Source organism: Hesperophylax consimilis, chromosome 13 (assembly GCF_061612785.1).
Source record: "Hesperophylax consimilis isolate HC1 chromosome 13, BYU_Hcon_1.0, whole genome shotgun sequence".
NCBI lineage: Eukaryota > Metazoa > Arthropoda > Insecta > Trichoptera > Limnephilidae > Hesperophylax > Hesperophylax consimilis.
This window is the reverse complement of record NC_142848.1, coordinates 24,007,446-24,027,804: the sequence shown is the minus strand read 5'-3', so window position 1 is coordinate 24,027,804 and position 20,359 is coordinate 24,007,446. Positions and strand designations below refer to the sequence as shown.

Genomic DNA, 20,359 nt, shown 5'->3' with positions numbered 1-20,359 from the left:
CGGGAATTTTTTCAAATAAGTAAGTTTCTCTGGCGCACCCTGTATGAGAGAAAACTATTGTCGAAAATTTTAGGACAGTCGACTCATATATAGGGTTTTCCAATAAGAGGTGTTATTTTGAATAGCCCGTTATTTCGGTAGATGTTACTTTTGAAGCTGTCATTTTTAATTTATATACATAATAAAATAAAAGAATTGATAAGAAAGTGATAAGTGATAAGAAGTGATGTGTAGTTTGTGGCAAGTGTGTGTTTATGTATATAAAATAAATAAAAAATTAATTTATATACATAATAAAATAACACATCTTATTGGAAAACCCTATATTATATATATATATATATATATAGACCGCAGACAGGCCAATGAAAAAAAAGCGATTTTGCGAACGTTTTGCCTATGTCACCAGTAGTACCTATTCGATTTGGTAGGCAGGTATGGGTACCGCCGCCTCGGAAACCTTTCATTGGATAATCAACACATAGGGTACCCCAAGTGGTTAGCTTCGTTTGGTGACTTAGGAGGGGCGCCCGGGTTCATGGGATTAGGTTTGTCCTGGCCTTGAGGGAGTTGAGTTGAGGGAGACCCTTTGAGCTTTCTAGCCGGACCCTCTAAAAAAAGAGAATTTAGTGTGGATTAGATTGATATAAAAATATTATAGTACACTTTTGATTTTCTGATTGCAGTGCCACCTTGGACAACCTGCAAATAATTTGATCGGAGAAACGGAACTGCATTTCGAGTAAGTATATAAATCTCTAGGGTGCACAGTTTACTCCCGCGCTGTATAAGCGGGTTCCTTACAGAGCATCGGCGAAATAAGATCATTAATCCTAAACCTTTAAACCTCCTCTTTATCTTGTAGTGTTAAAATGGTGTAAAAATCCTGGTATAGTCGTCCAAAACGTAAAAAAGGCCGATTTTTTTTATAGTGGATTAACTTAATGAGTAAAACCTCAAATTGTAATATTTAATCATTGAAGATAAATTCAATCACTCTTAAACAGAAAAGACAGAAAAAGATTCTTCCCCGTCCAGGAATTGAACCCTAAGATTAACCCAACCATACCAAGTGACGTAATTTTGATTTTTGGCGTTTCATATTTTTCGTTTGAGAGACGTTAATATTGTGTTAAACTATTAAGTTTTATTTTTTTTTAAAATTCGACTGCAAAAATTCTATACTTTTAGAAAATTTAATAGATGTCGCTCATCAAAAAAAAAATAAAAAATGGAAATGTTTATCCAAGACACTATCTAGATTGCATTTAGCTAGCAGAGAATCTTGCGTCATACGTTAAGATAGCAGCTAAAAATATACGTTAAAAAATGAAGATAATGTTTATAGATCTCAGTCGAAGTATGAAACAGTTAAAAATGTCGTAAGTTGATGTAGTCGAATTAGCCCAGTGGTCAGAGCACTTCCCCGCGAGGAAGAGTTCCTGAGTTCAATTCTTAGATGCGGCTGAATCTTTTTCTGTCTTTTATGTTTCACATTTTTCGTTCGAGAGTTTTAATGATTAAATTAATTAAACGTTTCAATGATTAAAGATATTTTTTTAAGTAATTTTAATAAGTATTCCATACATTTGTGGAAATGGGGCTTATGAGAAAAGTATACAAACATGATATAAAACTTATTGTGATTTGATTATTATGTCGTGTTGCGCTTCCTCCTTTTTTAGCCAACGTTTCGTATTTGCCCTGACGATGAACACTGTAACGCTATCCGAAAAGTTGGCTAAATAAATACTTAATATCCGCCCGTATACCTGATTTGTGGGGTTATTTGGAGTAAAAATCGCGAACTTTTTTTTTCTTCGCAACTAAAATTATTTTTTCAGAAGAGTAACTATTTGACTGTTGGATCCTCTGGGACTGAGTGACCAGTTACGATATCTAAAAGAAAATATATTTGTTTATGAAAAACGTATCTGTATAAAAAACGAAATAGTATGTCACCGGTGACCAAAATTTAATTATAATTTTTTAGTCCAAATAACGTCAGGAATCACTGGTTAAAGCAAGTCAGGTACTTAATTCCTTAACTCCCTGTACAAAATTACCTCAGGAATCACTGGTTGAAGCAAGTCAGGTACTTAACTCCTTAACTCCTTGTATAAAATAACGTCAGGAATCACTGGTTAAAGCAAGTCAGGTACTTAATTCCTTAACTCCCTGTACAAAATTACCTCAGGAATCACTGGTTGAAGCAAGTTAGGTACTTAACTCCTTAACTCCTTGTATAAAATAACGTCAGGAATCACTGGTTAAAGCAAGTCAGGTACTTAACTCCTTAACTCCCTGTATAAAATAACGTCAGGTTTCAGCAAGTCAGGTACCTAAGACTCTTAACTCCCTCTATAAAATACATAACTATGTTATATAGCTAATAGGTACCTACTTTAATTACACAGACATATGGCCGACATTTCAGTTGTTTTTGCGCCGTGTGGGGTGACATTTGGAATCGGGCCGCTAACAATAATGCTACTTATGTTAGTGGGCATAAGGTTTAAATTCCCACTTAAAATTTTGCTTTATGTAACAAAAAAATATTTGTGTTTTATTTTATTTTGCCAAGTTCAAGCACAGATAACGAAGATGTTCGTAAGTAGGAGATTTTGACTTTTAAAGCAGTTTTTATGGGCCTGACTTTTTTCAAATGCCAAGATGCGTTTTACCCGCAGTATTTAATTAAAGCATTTAAAATATTTCTAAGCTATAAAATTTTCAAACCAAAAAAACATGATTTAACTTTACTTTGTAGTGCTCATATATTTAATTCGTCAATTTGCCGTCGGATATTAATCCTGACAACCGAATCTGTCTCATAAGATTCTGAGTATACTGAAAAACCGATTGATAGAAATGAAATTACACCGTGAAAGATAATATGTAATGAGAATATTTCTCTTTTCAATGGAAAACTAAGGAATTTTACCTCTACGAAGGTACTTAAAATAATCATTACAATCGTTTTTACATTGAGTTTTAATATATTCATTAAAATAAAATTAATTTATTCATTAGAGAACATTGTTCTCGAAACATGTAGATTTTAAATTCTGTAATAAGTATTATTTTTAATGATAAACTAATGTTTAAGACAGAAGGATTTTTTGTGCATAGCACAAAGGATGACAGTTATTAAAAGCCGAAGTAGCGCAATTGCACAGACATAGGAATTAATAGACGAGAAGATAATGGCGAGGGGTAAAATCAACTGTTGAAGAACGAAGGGGGTTAAGCTGACTGTGATTCGTCAATAAATCAATCTGACAGTAAATAGGCATCTCGCATTATAATATCACCATTTACTTCTTAAAAGTAAAATCTGCTTTTGAATGAATAGACATTTTTACATGGGAGCGCAAATTACTCGCCACGTTATGAACTAATTTGCGAAGTCCAAATTCGGCAAAGTAAATTTCTTCTGTTTGCAGAGTCGTAGTTAGTTTCAGAATATTTAGTTAAGACACTTTTACAAATGTTTCATAATTTTCTTACCCCAGTAAACAACGATGAGCACACTTGAGAATCGCTACATTGTGATGTGATAGTATATGTTTCTAAAACTGATCCATATAATACGGTGTGAATAAGCTTAAAATAGAGTAAAATAATGCTTATATATGGAATGTAATACGACAATTGGGTTTATTCTCTTTTTCACATCTATTTTTACAAGTTTTCATATCACAAGTCAACATTTTGCCGTGTTATTTCGTAAAATGAACCGATGATGCCTCGACCATAGTTCGCACAAGAATGATGACGTCACGTTTTCAAATTTCACTTGAGGCCATACGCGAGCCCAGCCGGCTCCAATTGAACCGGTATGGGGAGTGGGGATAATACGCTTTTAATCACTTGGGGCAGGTCTACTAATATTCATATGTCTATGCGCAATTGGTAGAGCACCTGAACGGCAATCAGAAGGGGGCGGGTTCAATTCCACTGATCTATCAATTCCCATCGGTGGCATGTATTTTTTCTCGGAAGATTTTTTCAATTAAAATAGGTGTGTCAAGCTTATAATTATTTCTGAAAAGTAATACGTTCTCTAATAAGTACTTAATTTGACTTTAATTCGTTAATTATTTATTATGTCATCACGAAGTAAACACCTACCTACAGAAGAACTATTCTTAGACAAAATTTTGTACCCACATCATATAATAATAATAATATTTTTTATAATGAATTAGATCTGACAAAGAATGTATGTATGAAAATTCAAAAATCAGTCATTTTAAATACGTGTAGGATTACGAAAGATTTTTAAAATATTTATATTGATGGATCAGTGGGATTTATAGGTCAAGTTAGGAGTTCTACCGAGCCGAACCCTCTGATATGAAAATATCTGGAGACGGTGAATTATTTTCCCATTTGATCTCTGGTGAGTTGACGTGTTGTTCTTGTATTGTTTTGTATTTATTAAGCTTATATAATGGACTTACATAATGTGGATTGAGTAGATGATCATTTGTAGAAAAGTGTGTGGAAGGGTTTAGTTTTTCCTGTGGGGAAGATTTAACCCGGACAAAGTCAAAAAGTAGTTAATAAGACAAGGTTTTTATGCATAGCACAAAGGATAACAAATTATTATAAGCAATAATTAGTCTCCTAAAACCTGGTCCAGAGCACCTGACTGGACATCAAAAGGTGCGGGCTCAATTCCTGTCAGCGGCATTTATTTTTATTCGGGAGATATTTTCATATTACTTATAATAATTTGTTATATAATAATAAAAATAGGATAATTTTTATAGTGACCTTTAGTGAAAAATAACTACAAATGCGCTGTATTATAATACCTATGTATTTATTCCGGGAACCGAAACATTACGAAATTCTTCGCTTTTCATCTAGAAACGGGAACGTGCTATACTTTTTGTTCGATTAATATGAACAAAAAACGTCCTTGTATTTATGTCAATGATTAAATTTAATCGCCTTAATTTTACGTCAATCCGGAATCAATTTAAAACAGAGCTTTGATTTCCAGAGATTTGAAGTATCCCATTTATTTGTCAAAAAGCACTAGACGCCAAATTTTCAATCTAAAATACAAGAATTGTCAAAGAAATACAGTTAGTAACTGATAGCACAATATAAATGTGAATACTGTTTTTAATTGATTGCTTTGTTATAAAAATGGCGAAATTTTAAATATTTTTATATTTGAAGGCACTCTAATTCCATCTACAGACAAAACACCTGTCGAAATTCGCAGATGACATAAAAACAGCAGAGCAAAATAATTTTAACGGACTATAATTTCTCCGTATTGATAATACAAAAGCATTACTTATTGGTTTCTACTTTGAAGAGAAAAATATTGTTTCAATAGTTTGCATAAAAAGAGATAGAACTACAATTTTTTTGACGTATCAAAGACAAAAATGGATGGTATTGCGATCATTATTTTTAATGATAAACTAATTTTTACGAGAAAAAGTTTTTATGCATAGTATAAAGGTTAACATATTATTTTTAAGAAATAATTATTAGTCTGAAACAAAAAAATAAATTGAAAAAATCTTCCGAGAAAAAATACTTAATAAAACGAAAATATTTTATAAGGCTTGATTTATTATAAGGGAATTTTTTCAATTTAGCAGGAATAACTTATTAACGCAAATAAAACTCAATCAATGAAGATGATTATATTAACAACTCCCAATTAAATATGAAAAAGACAAAGAAACAGAGAAGAGGGTTACAAACTTTAAAAAGTTATTCATAATAAATTTAATATTCATTCTAGAATAATTATTATCGAAAAGTCAATAGAAGTCCCATATAAAACATAATCAAAAATGGATACAAGTGGGTGGACGCTATCTAAGTAGCTAATATATATTGGTAAGAGCTTTGCAATCATTCCAAAGATGTCAGCCAATAAAAATATGAGAGTAATTAAAATGATTGTCTTTTTTTGTTTTCAAATATTTTTGGCTTAACCCTTCAAAGGTGTTCTGGGCCATCACTTCAAATTGTGGCTAGAGTGAAAGTGAATTTATACATTATAATTTTTAAAATGTGTAAATTTTTAAATTACATGGAATACTGTAGTTGGGTTGAGGCTTAGAAGAGATAAGATGTTGGATTGAATGGAGAGGAGGAAATTTAAGATATGACTTGATAGAAGAGAGGATATTTGTTTAGAGAGGGGACAACCAAAAATATGTGACCTAAAGTTCTCACTTCTATACCATAGAATGTAAAATTTGGGGCGGGGGATATAACTCCGTTCAAAAATTGGACACCGAAATATTGTTACGTCATATGATTGCCTACTATACCACTAGACTACTATATCCACCAATGAAAAGCTCTGAAAGTCTATGGAATAAACCTTCAGAGTTTTTCATTGGTGTAAAGTATAATACGTAGACTCCAAATTAGAGTTATACTGTCTATATACTGGCATATCTATGGTTTTCAGGACCAATTTGTACCATACAAAAAGCACGAAGATATCGATCTTCGATATTTAAAACGGTAATATTTTTTAAATCTTAACAAAAAGCCGACAATCAGTCTCGCGTATCGAAGCTTTCGAGCGGTGAGCTCAGGCTTCATGAAATTGCGCAGCTTTTTCTGGCTGGATAGGACTAGGTGACTAGGTGTAACTATTTTAAGATCATTTTCATCACGAATGAACGAAAGTTTATATATGATATTATTATCACCAATGTTTTGGTTTGATTTTGAATATTTTAAATATTTAAATTTTCTAGAATGTTTTCGTTCTTTTGTTTTCACTGTTTTGGTTGGTTTTGATAGCTATAAACTTTTTTGTTGGTTTTTAAAAATGTTTTTTTTAATATGATGGTTAAAAAAATGTTATTGTATGTCTGTTTTTACGTTCACTCCACATAGGAGGACTTGGGGGAAATAATTCACTTCAGGGCCTATGTCATCTCTGGGGAGGCTGAGCGGTGTGTCTGTTTTTTTAAGGCAAGGAAGGAAAGGACGTTCTGGGAAGGAAAAAAGGCATTAGGGGTGGGTAGCAATCTGGGGGTCAGTGTGTCTTAGAGTCACGTATGAGTCCATCCATCTCATAAAGGCGGTCGTTGGGTCGAGAGAGTCTGGCTGGAGAAGTCAAAGAGTAAACCTCAACCAGACTCTCCCGATCCGGCTCCCCATGCAGCCGAAACGCATGTTCAAGAAAATATTCAGATTTTCGTGAACACTTGTTCCGACATCATGATAATCTATTCGTAATTTACTAAAAGGTAGGAAACCTGATTATTAATTTAAAAAAAATAATAAATAAATAAATAAAATAAATAATTGGTAAGGCCTGTTATCCCATTTTAATCGGTATTAATAACAATTTGAAGAGATTCTTAATAAATTAGAAATACCTAGTAATTTTTCTCCGTGAAATATATTTTTTTGTATAAGACTTTTAAAAATAATTTATTTAAGAATAGATTAATTGATACACTTTTGCATAGAGAGGCCCCCACGCTGTACATGCACGAGATAAGCCCCCCGAGCAGAGGGGCCCTTCTGGTAGCCTCCGCCCTGGGAGTCCCTCTCAACCTCGTCACGATTAACATATTCGCAGGGGAACAATTGACCCCGGAATATGAGAAGGTAATAATAATTGTAATCTCTCCTCTTTCTTTTTGTATAACAGTATCAATAATAAGCACCAATTCATTATTCTACATCAATACACTCATAAACAAATTACACAACATTCATCTTTCAGAAGGGCTTGCACAAAATACAACAACATCTTTTCAGACCCCGATACTTTCCATTTATTTTCAGGTCAAAAAAAAGGTTGATTGCGAACTCTCTTCCCTTAAATGTGCTTTTCTTTTTGTTACAACACTAGCAGCATTTTCCGCTCACTGTGATGGTTTTGGGAGATTTTCAAATATAGACAGGTTATTCGCAACCGGGAATGTTTCTCTTTCTTTTTGTAATTAAACATTATATAATTAATCAATGTATATTATAAAAGGAAGTGTACAATGTGCGTGTCGCTAAAACTCAGAAACAATTCCCGGTACGATCAAGGGAGCTATATTGTGTGGTAGCCTTCTATCCCCCATCCGCCATCTGTTGGACAAACATGCTTTTCCGAAAAACAGCGCCAACTGTTTGACCTAAAAGCAATTAGCTCAACGCGTGGTGGGGTACAGCTAGTAATTTGATAAGTTTGATGCTCTATCCTCTCTGTCAACCCAATGACGTGATGCTATGTAAAAAGGAGGCGAAGTTCATCAGAAGGTGGATGTTGATAAATAAAGCTATGTACAAATCGTAATTTTTAAAATATTTTTAAATTTCAGAAAAATCCTCTGCGTTTAATTCCTCTTCTAGTAGAAAAAAATTTCACCGTGGGAGACAGGTAAAACGTGAATTTCTTTAGAACTATGTAACATATGTGATTTCATGTTATTCAATAAACATAATATAATTTGACTTTATGTGGTCTAATACAAACACACATCTTAATTTACATATTATTTATTTCTAATATTTATCACTCACATAATTCTTAAATATTTCTTTAAATATCTACGTATATTCATTTTTTATTTCACTGCGGACTCAACTATGCATTTGAATTCATTTCTACCCAATACAAAGTTTTGTTTTTGTAGTGTTAATTCTTTTAAGTTTGATATTTTCTTTCTATCTTATGTGTGTGGAAGCCTTAATTGTAATGCAGCAAACAGCATTACAATAAAAGCTTCCACACACACAATTTTCCAAAGTAATTTGGTAATAAATTGTTAACTCTTGTTCTAGTTTTTTTTTTAATAAATTATAAACGCCCTAATGGGTCCTTATATGATATATATTTTACAAGATTCACTACATAATACAGTTACAACAGAGATTTTTTAATCTTTAAATAACAAAAAAAAACTAAATAAATGAACAAAATACAAGGTAAGTCTAATTGTCCATTTAAATGTACACAATATAAGAAAAGAAAACAAACGGAGAGAAAAAAAATCAGTTGTAAGTGCAGATGGCATAAACATAATAGTACAGGTTGATAATACGTAATTTCCAAGTGAGTACAAGTAATAATACAGGTTGATAATACGTAATTTACAAGTGAGTACAAGTAATTTACAAAAAAAAGAACATGAAAAAATGTAATCGCTCCTACGCGATGTTCCTAAAATATAATACTACATAAAAACATTGTTTCGATAACTATTGGAATATACTGGAAATATTTCCGACCGCGAGTTTCTATATAAAATGTAGAATATCGAAAGGGAACGGAATGGAACTATGAGAGGATGTTACAAGAATAATGAAAGTCCTACCTTTTGTCCTGGTATTCTCAATGTTCCCTCTTTCTGCCAGCACGAAAACCTCCACGGCGTATTGCACTTAACCGCGAATTGCAACCTAACAACCTGTTTTCAGAGGCGTTATAGAAATTGTACTGGAGGTACTTCTTGTGTTCTGGTGACAAGGTAACAGGACGGGAAGGTAAGGAATAATCATTGGAAATAACAATCGGTTATATGCAAGAACAAACGATATGAATATAAATAAATTATGAATTGTAAATGGTGAATTTATTTCCAAGTGTATGAAGACGAAAAATAAGCGCGTGTGTGTGATAGATAAACGCGGAATTATTGTTGTAGAATATATTTGGCCTGGTTGCTCGATTTGGTACTCGATGGGATGCAGGTGTTCACAACAATTTGGAATTAATAATTTTGTACAAAAAAGTTAAGGATGGGTTGTTTCGTAGAATTTGAACAATTCATCAAATTTCAACGTTCATTTTCGGATTAACCATTGGATTATTCCTATAGCGCCGTTTTCGTGAGAAAATCACCTTATTCAAATTCTGTTATTATATCATTATAGACCAGTTACTTGACAAAGCTGAAATAATAACAGATCCTGAAAAGAACTTTCACAGAACTTAAAAATGAACTTTGAAATTTGAAGAATTGTTAAAATTTTCTGATACAACCCGTAATTTGTCATTTATTTTCCCTATAGTTTCCAGGGAATGTATTTTAAGCGTATTGTAAAAATGTACAGTTTATATGTTGAATAAGTATGTAAAGTTTGAAGATAATACAGGTTTTCCAATAAGAGATGTTATTTTGATATTCAATCGTAAAAGATCAATGGTTTCGTTGCTTGTGTGGCACGTAGCGCCGTCTTATTGAAAATAAACGTTGTCCAGATCATCTCTCGATAGCGCAATCCATTCACCGTAACTGTTGCTCCAGCCTCATTTTCAAAAAAGTAATTCCAATGACTCCGCTGGACCATAAACAGCACCAAACAGTCACACGTTGAGGATAGAGAGGCTTTTCAACAATAACTCTTGGGTTTTCCGACTACCAGATACGACAATTTTGCTTGTTGACGAAGCCACCGAGGTGGAAATGGGCCTCATCACTCAAGATGATTTGTATTTGATTCACTCAAGTGAATTTTAATAATTTCAATGCGTTGTTGAAGCGTGTATCGTTCCATTTTTATTAATAGCGTAGTTTCTACTTGTCAAATGTAAAAAAATGACAGCTTCAAAAGTAACATCTACCGAAATAGCGGGCTATTCAAAATAACACCTCCTATTGGAAAACCCTGTACATCGTAAATATTTGTGCTGCACACGTCCAATATTTCTTATATGGATTTAGTAGTATGGAAACCACATGTATGATGGTGTGAGAAATGTAGAGATCCGCAAAGAATGCAAGGCTGATGTAAGCGTAATGAGTAAGAGCAAGAAAGGGACGCTTTGATGGTTTGAGAGCATGAAACGGCGTGATGGTTAGTGAGTTAGTTAGTTAGAGAACACACTCTCATTTCGTAAAATATATCTCCCACGTCTCTAATTTTAGTTTCATCTCCAGTTTTAATTGTTACAGCCACGCCATAGCAGGTTATCTGGCCACAGCTTACGGGCGGACAGACGAATTGTACCCCAAGGAGCCCCGCAGGAGGGCAATAGTAGACCAGAGGCTCCACTTCGACTCCTCGGTCCTTTTCATCAAGATGCATGACGTCATTGTTAGTATTATACATAATTGTCGCCATTTGCGATACATTCATAATGAAAGATTGATTAATTATTGATATGGTATTCGGAGTTCTTGAATAACGTTTAATGAATTAAATGACTTCACTATTTTATAGTTAAACATGACCGAAGGAAATAGGGTCCCATTAGCTCAATTGGTTGGTCTGAAGGTAAGAAGGTCACGGGTTCAAGTCCTAGATGAGACTGTATCTTTTTCTGATTTTTCTGTTTCAAATTTTCGTTTTAGAATCGCTTATATTATCTTCAATAATTGATAATAAATGTATTTATTTATACTGGGTATTTACAGACGCTCTCATTCACGTGAGAACAATCCAGTTATAAAAACTTAGTTAAAATACAAAGACACATTAATTTTCATATACCTAAATAAAGATTAAAATATAAAACAATTTAAATTAAATTTTAAAAATTAAAAATATATATGAAATACAAATATTACAGAAAAGTAAGAGACGCAAGTAATACAAAATATAATCAGTGCAACATATTATTTAACAATAGCAGAATTTTTTTTCTGAATCCATATAAATTATCGACATAATATCTACTTCAGCACACTCAATCTTATTACACAGTCGACACATTTGGGTCAGAGGGCTAAAGTAGGCGATATTATTTTTGAAAATATTTAGGTGAAAAATGCTATGGTGTCTTAAACAATGGGAGTTGGGGACATTTATTTCAATATTGCTAAGACATAATGACTAATGAGGTATCAAGATGGCCGTGGATAATTTTATGCAAACATATTAGGTCAGTCAATTGCCTTTTTATTTTAAGTGTATTTATCTTAAATTATTCACGACGTGCGTCGTATGATCTAAGATGGTCATGTAGTCCACATTTGAAAGATAAATAGTCTAAGCATTTTTTTAACCGATTCTGTAATGTATTACAGTAAGATACCTTTTGAATTTTTCTTTGAATTAAAAGAACATCTTAATTCAGTTGCCTCTTCGGGTTAGCCGGGTAACGTTGATTAAGTATAAAGTATAAGTAAAAATAAATAAAGATTAATTTAACTGTTAAATAGATGTTTATATATATTTTTTCAGTTGCCCCTGATGACTGGCACAGGCTCGTCTATTCCAGAGAGTTCCAGGGAGAAGGTATACACCAGTCTCGGGGTCCTGGAGAGATATCTGGAAGAACATGCCTGGGTGGCCGGGGACTCCATGACCATAGCTGATCTGTGCTGCCTCGCCACCACCACAAGCATCGACGAGATCATACCGGTAACCCCCGATAGGTACGTATTAATGGGAAGTATATATATACGCGAGCCGAACTGCCGAACTGAACCTCAACTTAAGGGAAAGGAACGAAGAAAACAACAAATAACGCAAAACGCCGCTTGCAGTTGGTTCGTTACTTTCCCGTAATTCGTGGCTCGGTTCGCGATTAGGTTTGCAAATGTATATATATATCATAAGATGAATAAAGGTACAAACACACTGGGTCGACGTACTCTACGTAAGCAATGCATTACGATGTCTGAACTAATTACAATCCATACATATTCTATGGAAATAGACGATTTAGAAACACACTTGTTACATGCAACACACACTCACGCTTCCATCGCTGCGCAGATCTTGGTTGTCCAGATCGGCGTGCGACGTGTAAGATGGAGGGGGTGGAGTCACGCCTCCAATGAGTTGATTTCAAATCTATGAGTGGTATTATCTATGAATTTACTGTTATTTTTGGTATATTTATGGATGTTAATAAAACAATTAATGAAGTATCGTCCTCAAATTTGCTTACTGAATTCCAAGACATGACAAAGCTACGAATTGCGTCTGCTAACAAAATGAAAGACATCAACATAACCTAAAAAATAAACATCATATCAAATGATAGCCTGCGCGCCAGTTAAGAACCAAAGACCACCTGTCTTGTGATGACACGCGTTGCGTGTGTAAAACCAGGATGCACAATGACCTGGGAACGTAGTAATGCGTGTATGGCGTACGTCAACCCAATGTGCATCTTCACTCTATGAATACGGTTTATAAAAGTATTTGGCCGTTGAAAATATAAATAGGCATGCGGGCGGCGTGTATTTGATTTGTATAGTTTAAGTTTTTAATCTTATTCCGAGGTTGACGAAATTTTGCACACTTGATCTTCAAAACAAGAGAAAGGACACCGTATTCACGAAATTTCTTCAAACTACCCACATCCCCCTTTTCCACCCCTAAAAAATAGTATTTTGAGAATTTTTGACAAAATTTTGCACATTCGACATTCAAAATAAGAGGAAAATCACTTTGTTAATCTGATTTCGAAAAACACTGCCTCTAAGCCCAGGAAGTGCCGGAGACATCACACATCATATATATTTTATCTTTTTATATCTAAATATATATATATATATATATATATATATATATATATATATATATATATATATATATATATATATATATTATGTATAAAGAAGTGTGATTTTGCGTCTTTGTTTAAATAGAAACCTGCAGTTTTATTCCGAGATAGATGATTTTTTGCACACTTGACCTTCAAATAAAGAGGAAGGTCAATGTTTATATGAGAATTAGGAAAACTACCCCCATTTTCTTTTCCCATCCCAAAACAGAATTTTGATACATCACGATGAAATTTTGCACACTTGACTTTCATAATAAGAGAATCATTAGCTCAGAACTCAGAGTTTAAAGGTCCATAGCAAAGTGCAAAGCTCATCGCTCTAAACTCAAAGCTCAAAACCAAACAACAATAACACGATGTAACGTTGTAAGAATATAACATTATACATTTAAATTTTTTTATAATCCAAAAATACCACCTACCAAAACAATACCAACCTCCGAAGCCCACGAAGATTTTTTATGACTATGCAAAGAAAATCTTTAATTGGTTAAGCGAAGCATGCTATTTTTGGTAGAACAAATTTCAGATGTGAATATAATTCATAATATTACAAAGATACCGGGTAAAATCCATAAATCTGGGAACCTTTTTCGTTTATTTCTGGACACTGAATTGTTTGCTTATTAATATAAATATAGCCTCCCACATTTAGCCGAGTGAAAATATAGTCCTGAAAAAGTATTGTGTAATGTACGTCAACCGTGGTCGAGGAGTGAGGCTCTCAACTACCAATCCGGAGTTCGGAAAAATGTAAAAAAATTAAATTAAATTTTATTTGATTAATTTATTATTAAAAGTTATTTCACAATTTATCAATTAATAATAACATATAGTGAATTTGCAGCAATTCCAGAATTGAAAAGTTGGGTGAAATGGTTTTAGCAATGTTTGGTGAACAGGTTTGAACTCCCCCATCTTCCTCTTCCCCATTACCTTCAGTATCACAACATTCCCCAATTGGGGATGACATAGTCCCATTGGCTCCAGGCGGTTAGGACACGTGGGGTATTCCCATAAAAAACTTAATCTAAAATCTAAGCCAGTGCTTCCCATCTTATGGTTCAAATGATATTTTTTCTGATTTTCATAAACCCTTCAGATTTATTTAATACCCCAGTAAAACGGAACCTAAGATTATTAATATCGAACATAGCGAGTACAAAGAAAGCGCCGCAGATGAAAATTTAACTATGCCCAAGGACAATTTATTGTTTGTGATGGCTAGGAGCTAGGACACGGCAAAGTTGGGGCGAAACCAGTGCCGTACTCTAGGGAAAAATAAATTAATTTCTCAACACAAAAAAAAACACACCTATTAAACACTTATTTTTTGGTCGCTCCCCGGATTTAACTTACGAGGAGTCGAGCATGTTGTCAGCAATACAAGTTTATTAAACTTGTTATAAAGGTCGTGCGAAGTTTTCTCGGAGCAGTCTATATTTTATCTCAATGGCTTCCGTTGTCGAGGGTTAAAGCCACGGAGGAAAGTTAAAGCTCTCGACTAGCAATCCGAAGGTCGCGGGTACAAATTTCGAGGTGCGCAAGTAAATTACATTTATGTTTTTTCACAATTTACTAATTTAAAATAATATATAGTATGCTTGCGGCATGTTCCAGAGTGGAAAATACTCTAAATATCTATCACTCTATACTCTAAGTATTATTTTAGTATGAATGTGTTAAGCCCTTTCATTAAAACTCAACTGTCATATGTCATAGTTGTATCAGAGTAGTTGACCATTTGGTTATTATAGTTCTACCGCCGAAAATACTGTTAATACTGTTTTTTTTTAAATTTTGGACAATTTTTTGACACTTGAATTATATTTCATCAAAAAATACCATTGATATCACATAACTTCCAAACTAAAAATCCGATCTATTTTTTACTATGCACATACAGGTTTATTTCTCTCCGCAATTGAAACTAATTTCGTTAAAAAATACTTGTGTATTCAGAATGTATACCAGAACTCTCGTTTTTTACACTAGTATCCTGCAATCACTACACTGTGATTAAAACGAATTTAACATATTAAATAATGACAGTTTAATTGTTTTGCCTATAATTATGTGCGGCTCTGGAATTTTTCTACACGTTTGCCGTGTGCCCAGTGGCGGCTCTTCTATGGTGATCATTTGGTCAATGTCATTCCAAAATATACTGCAATAGTATTCATATATAAAAAAAGATTTAACGAACAACAAGATTATTGATTTAGTATTAATATTCGTACGATAATAGCGGGTTCCAGTGTCATCTAGCGTCCAAATTAGAAGCTATTGTATGTGCCTACCATGGGGGTCACTTTCAAGTTAGTACCCAAGCTATCTCATTTTTTTCTCTTTGCTATACGGATAAAGGAAGTAAACACTATCATATCTGACGTATGCTTAGTGTACCGGACGTACCTCCACCGACTTTATATTAATTTGCATAAATCTGAATTTACGCAGAGGCAGTTCCTTTACAAACTCACCTCTGCGCATATTCGAATTTAGGCAACAAAATTCTCTCTATAAAAATCTGTAATCTTATCTGCACTTGTGTAAAACTGTAAATCTTATATGCAAAACTGATCAATAAATAAAACCACGGGGTCAAGCAGTCATCATTATAGACAAAAAACAAAGGCTTGACCCCCCAACACCCTCTTATAAATTAAAATACCTATCATAATAAATTTGTACAAAACATGGAAGATTTGCATGAAATTTTAAATTGTGCAGACGCAGTTTCCTTTACAAAACTTGCCGTTTGCACAAAATTGAATATTGTGCAAATCTTCCCTTTTAGATACCAACTCCCTTTAATATTTAAATTTGCATGAAATTTGAAATTGTGCAAACGCAGTTTCCTTTACAAAACTTGCCGTTTGCACAAAATTGAATATTGTGCAAAGCTATTTTTTCTCTTTAATATGTAAATTTGCACAAATTAAATATTGTGCAAAGCTGCCTTGTAAAATATATTTTCTCTCTGTAATATGTGCAAACTCACAAAATGTATCTGAATAAAAATGACCCGGGCAAAGTGGATTGAAAAACAGTCAGGGACCTAGTCAAAATCGTCCCCTTCCAAGTTACGCAACAACGGCGCTCTCTCCTGTGACAAATTCCGGGAACCCGAAAATAATTCTCGGAATTTGTCGCTAACAAAGGGAGAGCTAAGCCCGTTGGTCCTTTAAAAGGCAGAAAACTTGTGCAATTCGGCAGAGAGCCAGCAACCATCGAACGATCAACATCTCTCCTGGACTGCCCTGACTGCCTTCTTCAAGCCTCTTCTGCCCTGGACCTTCACTGCAACCTGGCCTTCTTCTTTCTCCCGGCTCCCTGGTGTTCATCAAGAAGAAACTTTCACAATAGTCGAAGCGTCCCTAGTCAGGGCGCAGGTTCCCCCCTACCTTCCTCCCCCCTGCCTTATACCTTTCTCCCACATTTTCCCCATTTCTCCCTTCCCTATATTTTTTCCCCATTTTTCCCTTTCCTAATTTTTCCCCATATTTTTCCCCCTTTTTCCATTTTTTCAACATTCTCCCTACTTTTTCCCGACCTTCCCTTCCAAGGCGTCGAAGCGGCCAGCCGGCCACTCCCGCTATATCGTCTGTGCGGCCGGCGACTACAGTGCCGTCCCGTACACTTAGTATCATACAAAATTTATTTTAATAGGTTTTGGGACACAAGATAGAGATATACATAGAGATATCAACGATCTAAAATTTTAAAGGTATTAGAATGGAGATGTGAAAAAATGTCAGTCCAAAGTTTTTTGTGTAATATACGATAGCTATCTTGAACTTGAATATTAGTTCGCGAAATTATGTTTATCATAGTTGATGTACTTTGCATTGAATTATTTAAGATCCCAAATTCTATGGATTTCGTATCGAAAGGAATCTCAACAACTCATTGAATCATGACAAACGTATACAAATAAAGTGACAATTAGTTTATGTTACAAGGATGACAAATAAAGTGGTTAAAAGCGAAAAGTTAAAATTTTTTTTTCACTGAATTTACAATAAAATGAAGGTATAGGTACTTTTGATTTCATTGCTTACTTTTTAGGCCTACTGATAAAAAATGAACTGAGATTAGAGAAAGTTTGAATAGGAAAAGAACAAAAAAAACATTGATTTCTCATATGCGTAAATAGTTATATAAATACTCTTAAATTAAACAATATTGTACCGGCAAATCAATTACATACATTCGTGTTTTTATAATATACCTACTCCACGCATTAGCAATAGTATTAACATTTCTTTTTTGAAGTGAAACTTCTTTACGCGCGTCATGCAATTTCGAGGACCGGAGTAAAACCGACTCATGACCGAAACGAAAATGCGGGTACCCCCACCACCGATTAAAGTTCATTTGATCTAGTCAAAGTTTTGAAGTAACATATAAATGCTTCTTAGCTCATCCCGACAACTGGCGTTGGTGGTGTAATGGTCAGCATAGTTGCCTTCCAAGCAGTTGATCCGAGTTCGATTCTCGGCCATCGCACATTATTTTTTTGTTTTTAACGCCTTTTTCATTCAATATCTTATTTTTTAGTAGGTCAGAACATTTTTTAAAAGAAAATAATATTGCAAAATAATAAAAACACTTATCTCACTGTGATAAAACATTACTCCGCTAGAGCGCGCTTTGCGTTATTGTGTTGGATTAAAATTATTATCTAATCCGTATATTATGATAATTGTATTACATTTATTTAATTAATTTATTTATTTTGATAATATGTAATAATTTACAGAAAAAAAAATTAAAACTATCTCCCTCTGATAAAATATCCGTTCGCTAGAGCGCACTACGCGATCTTGTGTGGGATTCTATTTCTGTACATTGTACATTATTTTTAAAAATATATTATATTTTGGGTGTGATGTAGGTAACATTATAAAACATAACAAGCTCTCATATTTTCAGAACCTACATAATATAATCAATTTATGCGGCTTTGCTTACAGTTGGTGCTCAGCGTGGTTGGCTTTCAATCAGTTAAGCGAGGTTCGATTCTCGGCTGTGGCATTTTTGAAGTGAAACCTTGTTGAGGTGGGGGAGCCGCTCACGAACGTTCTCTCTCTTCTCTTCTTTCCTCTCTCTCAGACACCAGCGAACTGCGCCACGCCAAGCATCAGCTGAAACTAGAAGTTTCACTTCTGTCTTGCGTAGGCTTGACACACCCACTTTTTTTTTCGATTGACCTTCCACTTCTTTATCACTAGAGCCACCTCTGCGTGTTCCTGTCACCCACAATCATATTTAAATTACCCCTTAAAGTATTTTTACTCTTGATCGTCCCACGAGCGACATAAATCGTTCACTTTGTGGGTGATATTTCAATGTTGGGAATCGCCGTTCCAAGTTATAGGTAAATGGCAAAAATCCGGAATGCTGCTCTACTACCCTTACGAAAATAAATTTTAATTATGTAATGTATTTTTGATGATGCATACCTTATCACTAGATACCGAAAAATTAAATGTGTGTCAATAAAAAGACAAAGTGCAGTCTCCCATGGTAAATGGGGTATATTGTGGGGTTACTGCCAAAAGTTGATAACTTACAAATACACGTTTTGGAGTAAACTCAATTTCAAACTTTGATCTTCATTTAAAGTCATGGTTTTGAAAAATAATGTTATGTTAATTTTAAAAAAAATCATTAGATATATAAATAAATTATTATTATTAAACGACCTTACTAACTTGTAAACTGTAAAAAGGTAAAACGGTAACGTCTAAATGGTATTAGACGTTAAGTTAAGCTAAGTTTAATTTGTGATGTACAACTTATCACCCAATCACTTTTCTCAGAAAACAATTCTTATTATTAAAAAGTAAGAAATTCACTTAATTTTTTTTGTAGTTACTATGGTTCTTTAAGTGGATCTATATATATGAAATTAAATATTAAAATATTTTTGTTTGTCTAAATAAAAGCTAGAAAAAATATATAACTAATATTACTAGGAAAATATAGAATTAATAACTGAAGGTCCTTGGGTAGGCATCGCTAAAAATTTAAATCCAATTTAATTTTTTCAGAAACTAATTTTTTTACAGTAATTACACAGTCGCTAACATTTTAAAATGAAATGAAAGCGATCTTTCTACATTTGAATCAAAATTCACAATTTTCAATTTAAAAATTGAGATATAAATGTTTTACGATGTTTTTTTTCATCAGTAGATTAATCAAAAAATTGGTTTAATAAATATTTGTATTTTTTTTATATTGTCCACAGGTTCCCAAGAGTATATGAGTGGATGGACACCTGCAAAGATTTGCCTTACTACGAAAAAGCTAACGGGATTGGAGTCAAAAAATTTGGGCAACTTCTCAGAGCGTCTATCGTCGACGAAAATTAATTGAAACGAAAAGTAATAAATTTAAAAATTCGTGAATTTTTGAAAACTTTGTCTTTCTTTTGCAGCACCATAAATAATTAAAAAACTTTATTCGCCAATATTTTGTTAAGTGTTAATGTTAGCCCCTAGTTTTTGGTAAAACGCCAAAAATGCTACTCGGTTTCTAAATTTTAATTTTTACCGCCGTGAAATCACCTCGAGGGAGTTGTGATACTCAGTGATAGCAAAAAAATATTCACAGGCGTGATTTTCAAGTAATTTCTCACTTCAATCACTGTATACTACTTAATTATTGCTCCACGTTTTAACTATTTATCAACGATTCTTTTCTTATGTAATAACGGAGAACCTAATACAATCACTGTATACTACTTCATTATTGCTCCACGTTTTAACTATTTATCAACGATTCTTTTCTTATGTAATAACAGAGAACCAAATACAATCACTGTATACTACTTCATTATTGCTCCACGTTTTAACTATTTATCAACGATTCTTTTCTTAT

At 33.6% G+C, this 20,359-nt stretch overlaps 1 protein-coding gene across 1 annotated transcript; it reads left to right on the top strand.

Annotated features, from left to right (window-relative positions):
• The first annotated feature begins 692 nt into the window (after positions 1-692).
• Positions 693-19,851, top strand: LOC149418635 (glutathione S-transferase 1-like). The gene is made up of 6 exons (XM_089639135.1): positions 693-742; positions 7,476-7,617; positions 8,325-8,383; positions 10,902-11,043; positions 12,133-12,326; positions 19,728-19,851. Exons 2-6 carry the CDS (start codon positions 7,495-7,497, stop codon positions 19,849-19,851), a joined length of 642 nt encoding a protein of 213 aa, XP_089495261.1. The 5' UTR covers positions 693-742; positions 7,476-7,494.
• Positions 19,852-20,359: the final 508 nt, after the last annotated feature.

Coding starts and splice junctions, on each gene's coding strand:
- LOC149418635 (XM_089639135.1), top strand. CDS start 7,495: ATGCACGAGATAAGCCCCCCGAGCAGAGGGGCCCTTCTGGTAGCCTCC. Junction 8,384..10,901: donor AATTTCACCGTGGGAGACAG/GTAAAACGTGAA, acceptor TAATTGTTACAG/CCACGCCATAGCAGGTTATC. Junction 12,327..19,727: donor ATACCGGTAACCCCCGATAG/GTACGTATTAAT, acceptor TATTGTCCACAG/GTTCCCAAGAGTATATGAGT.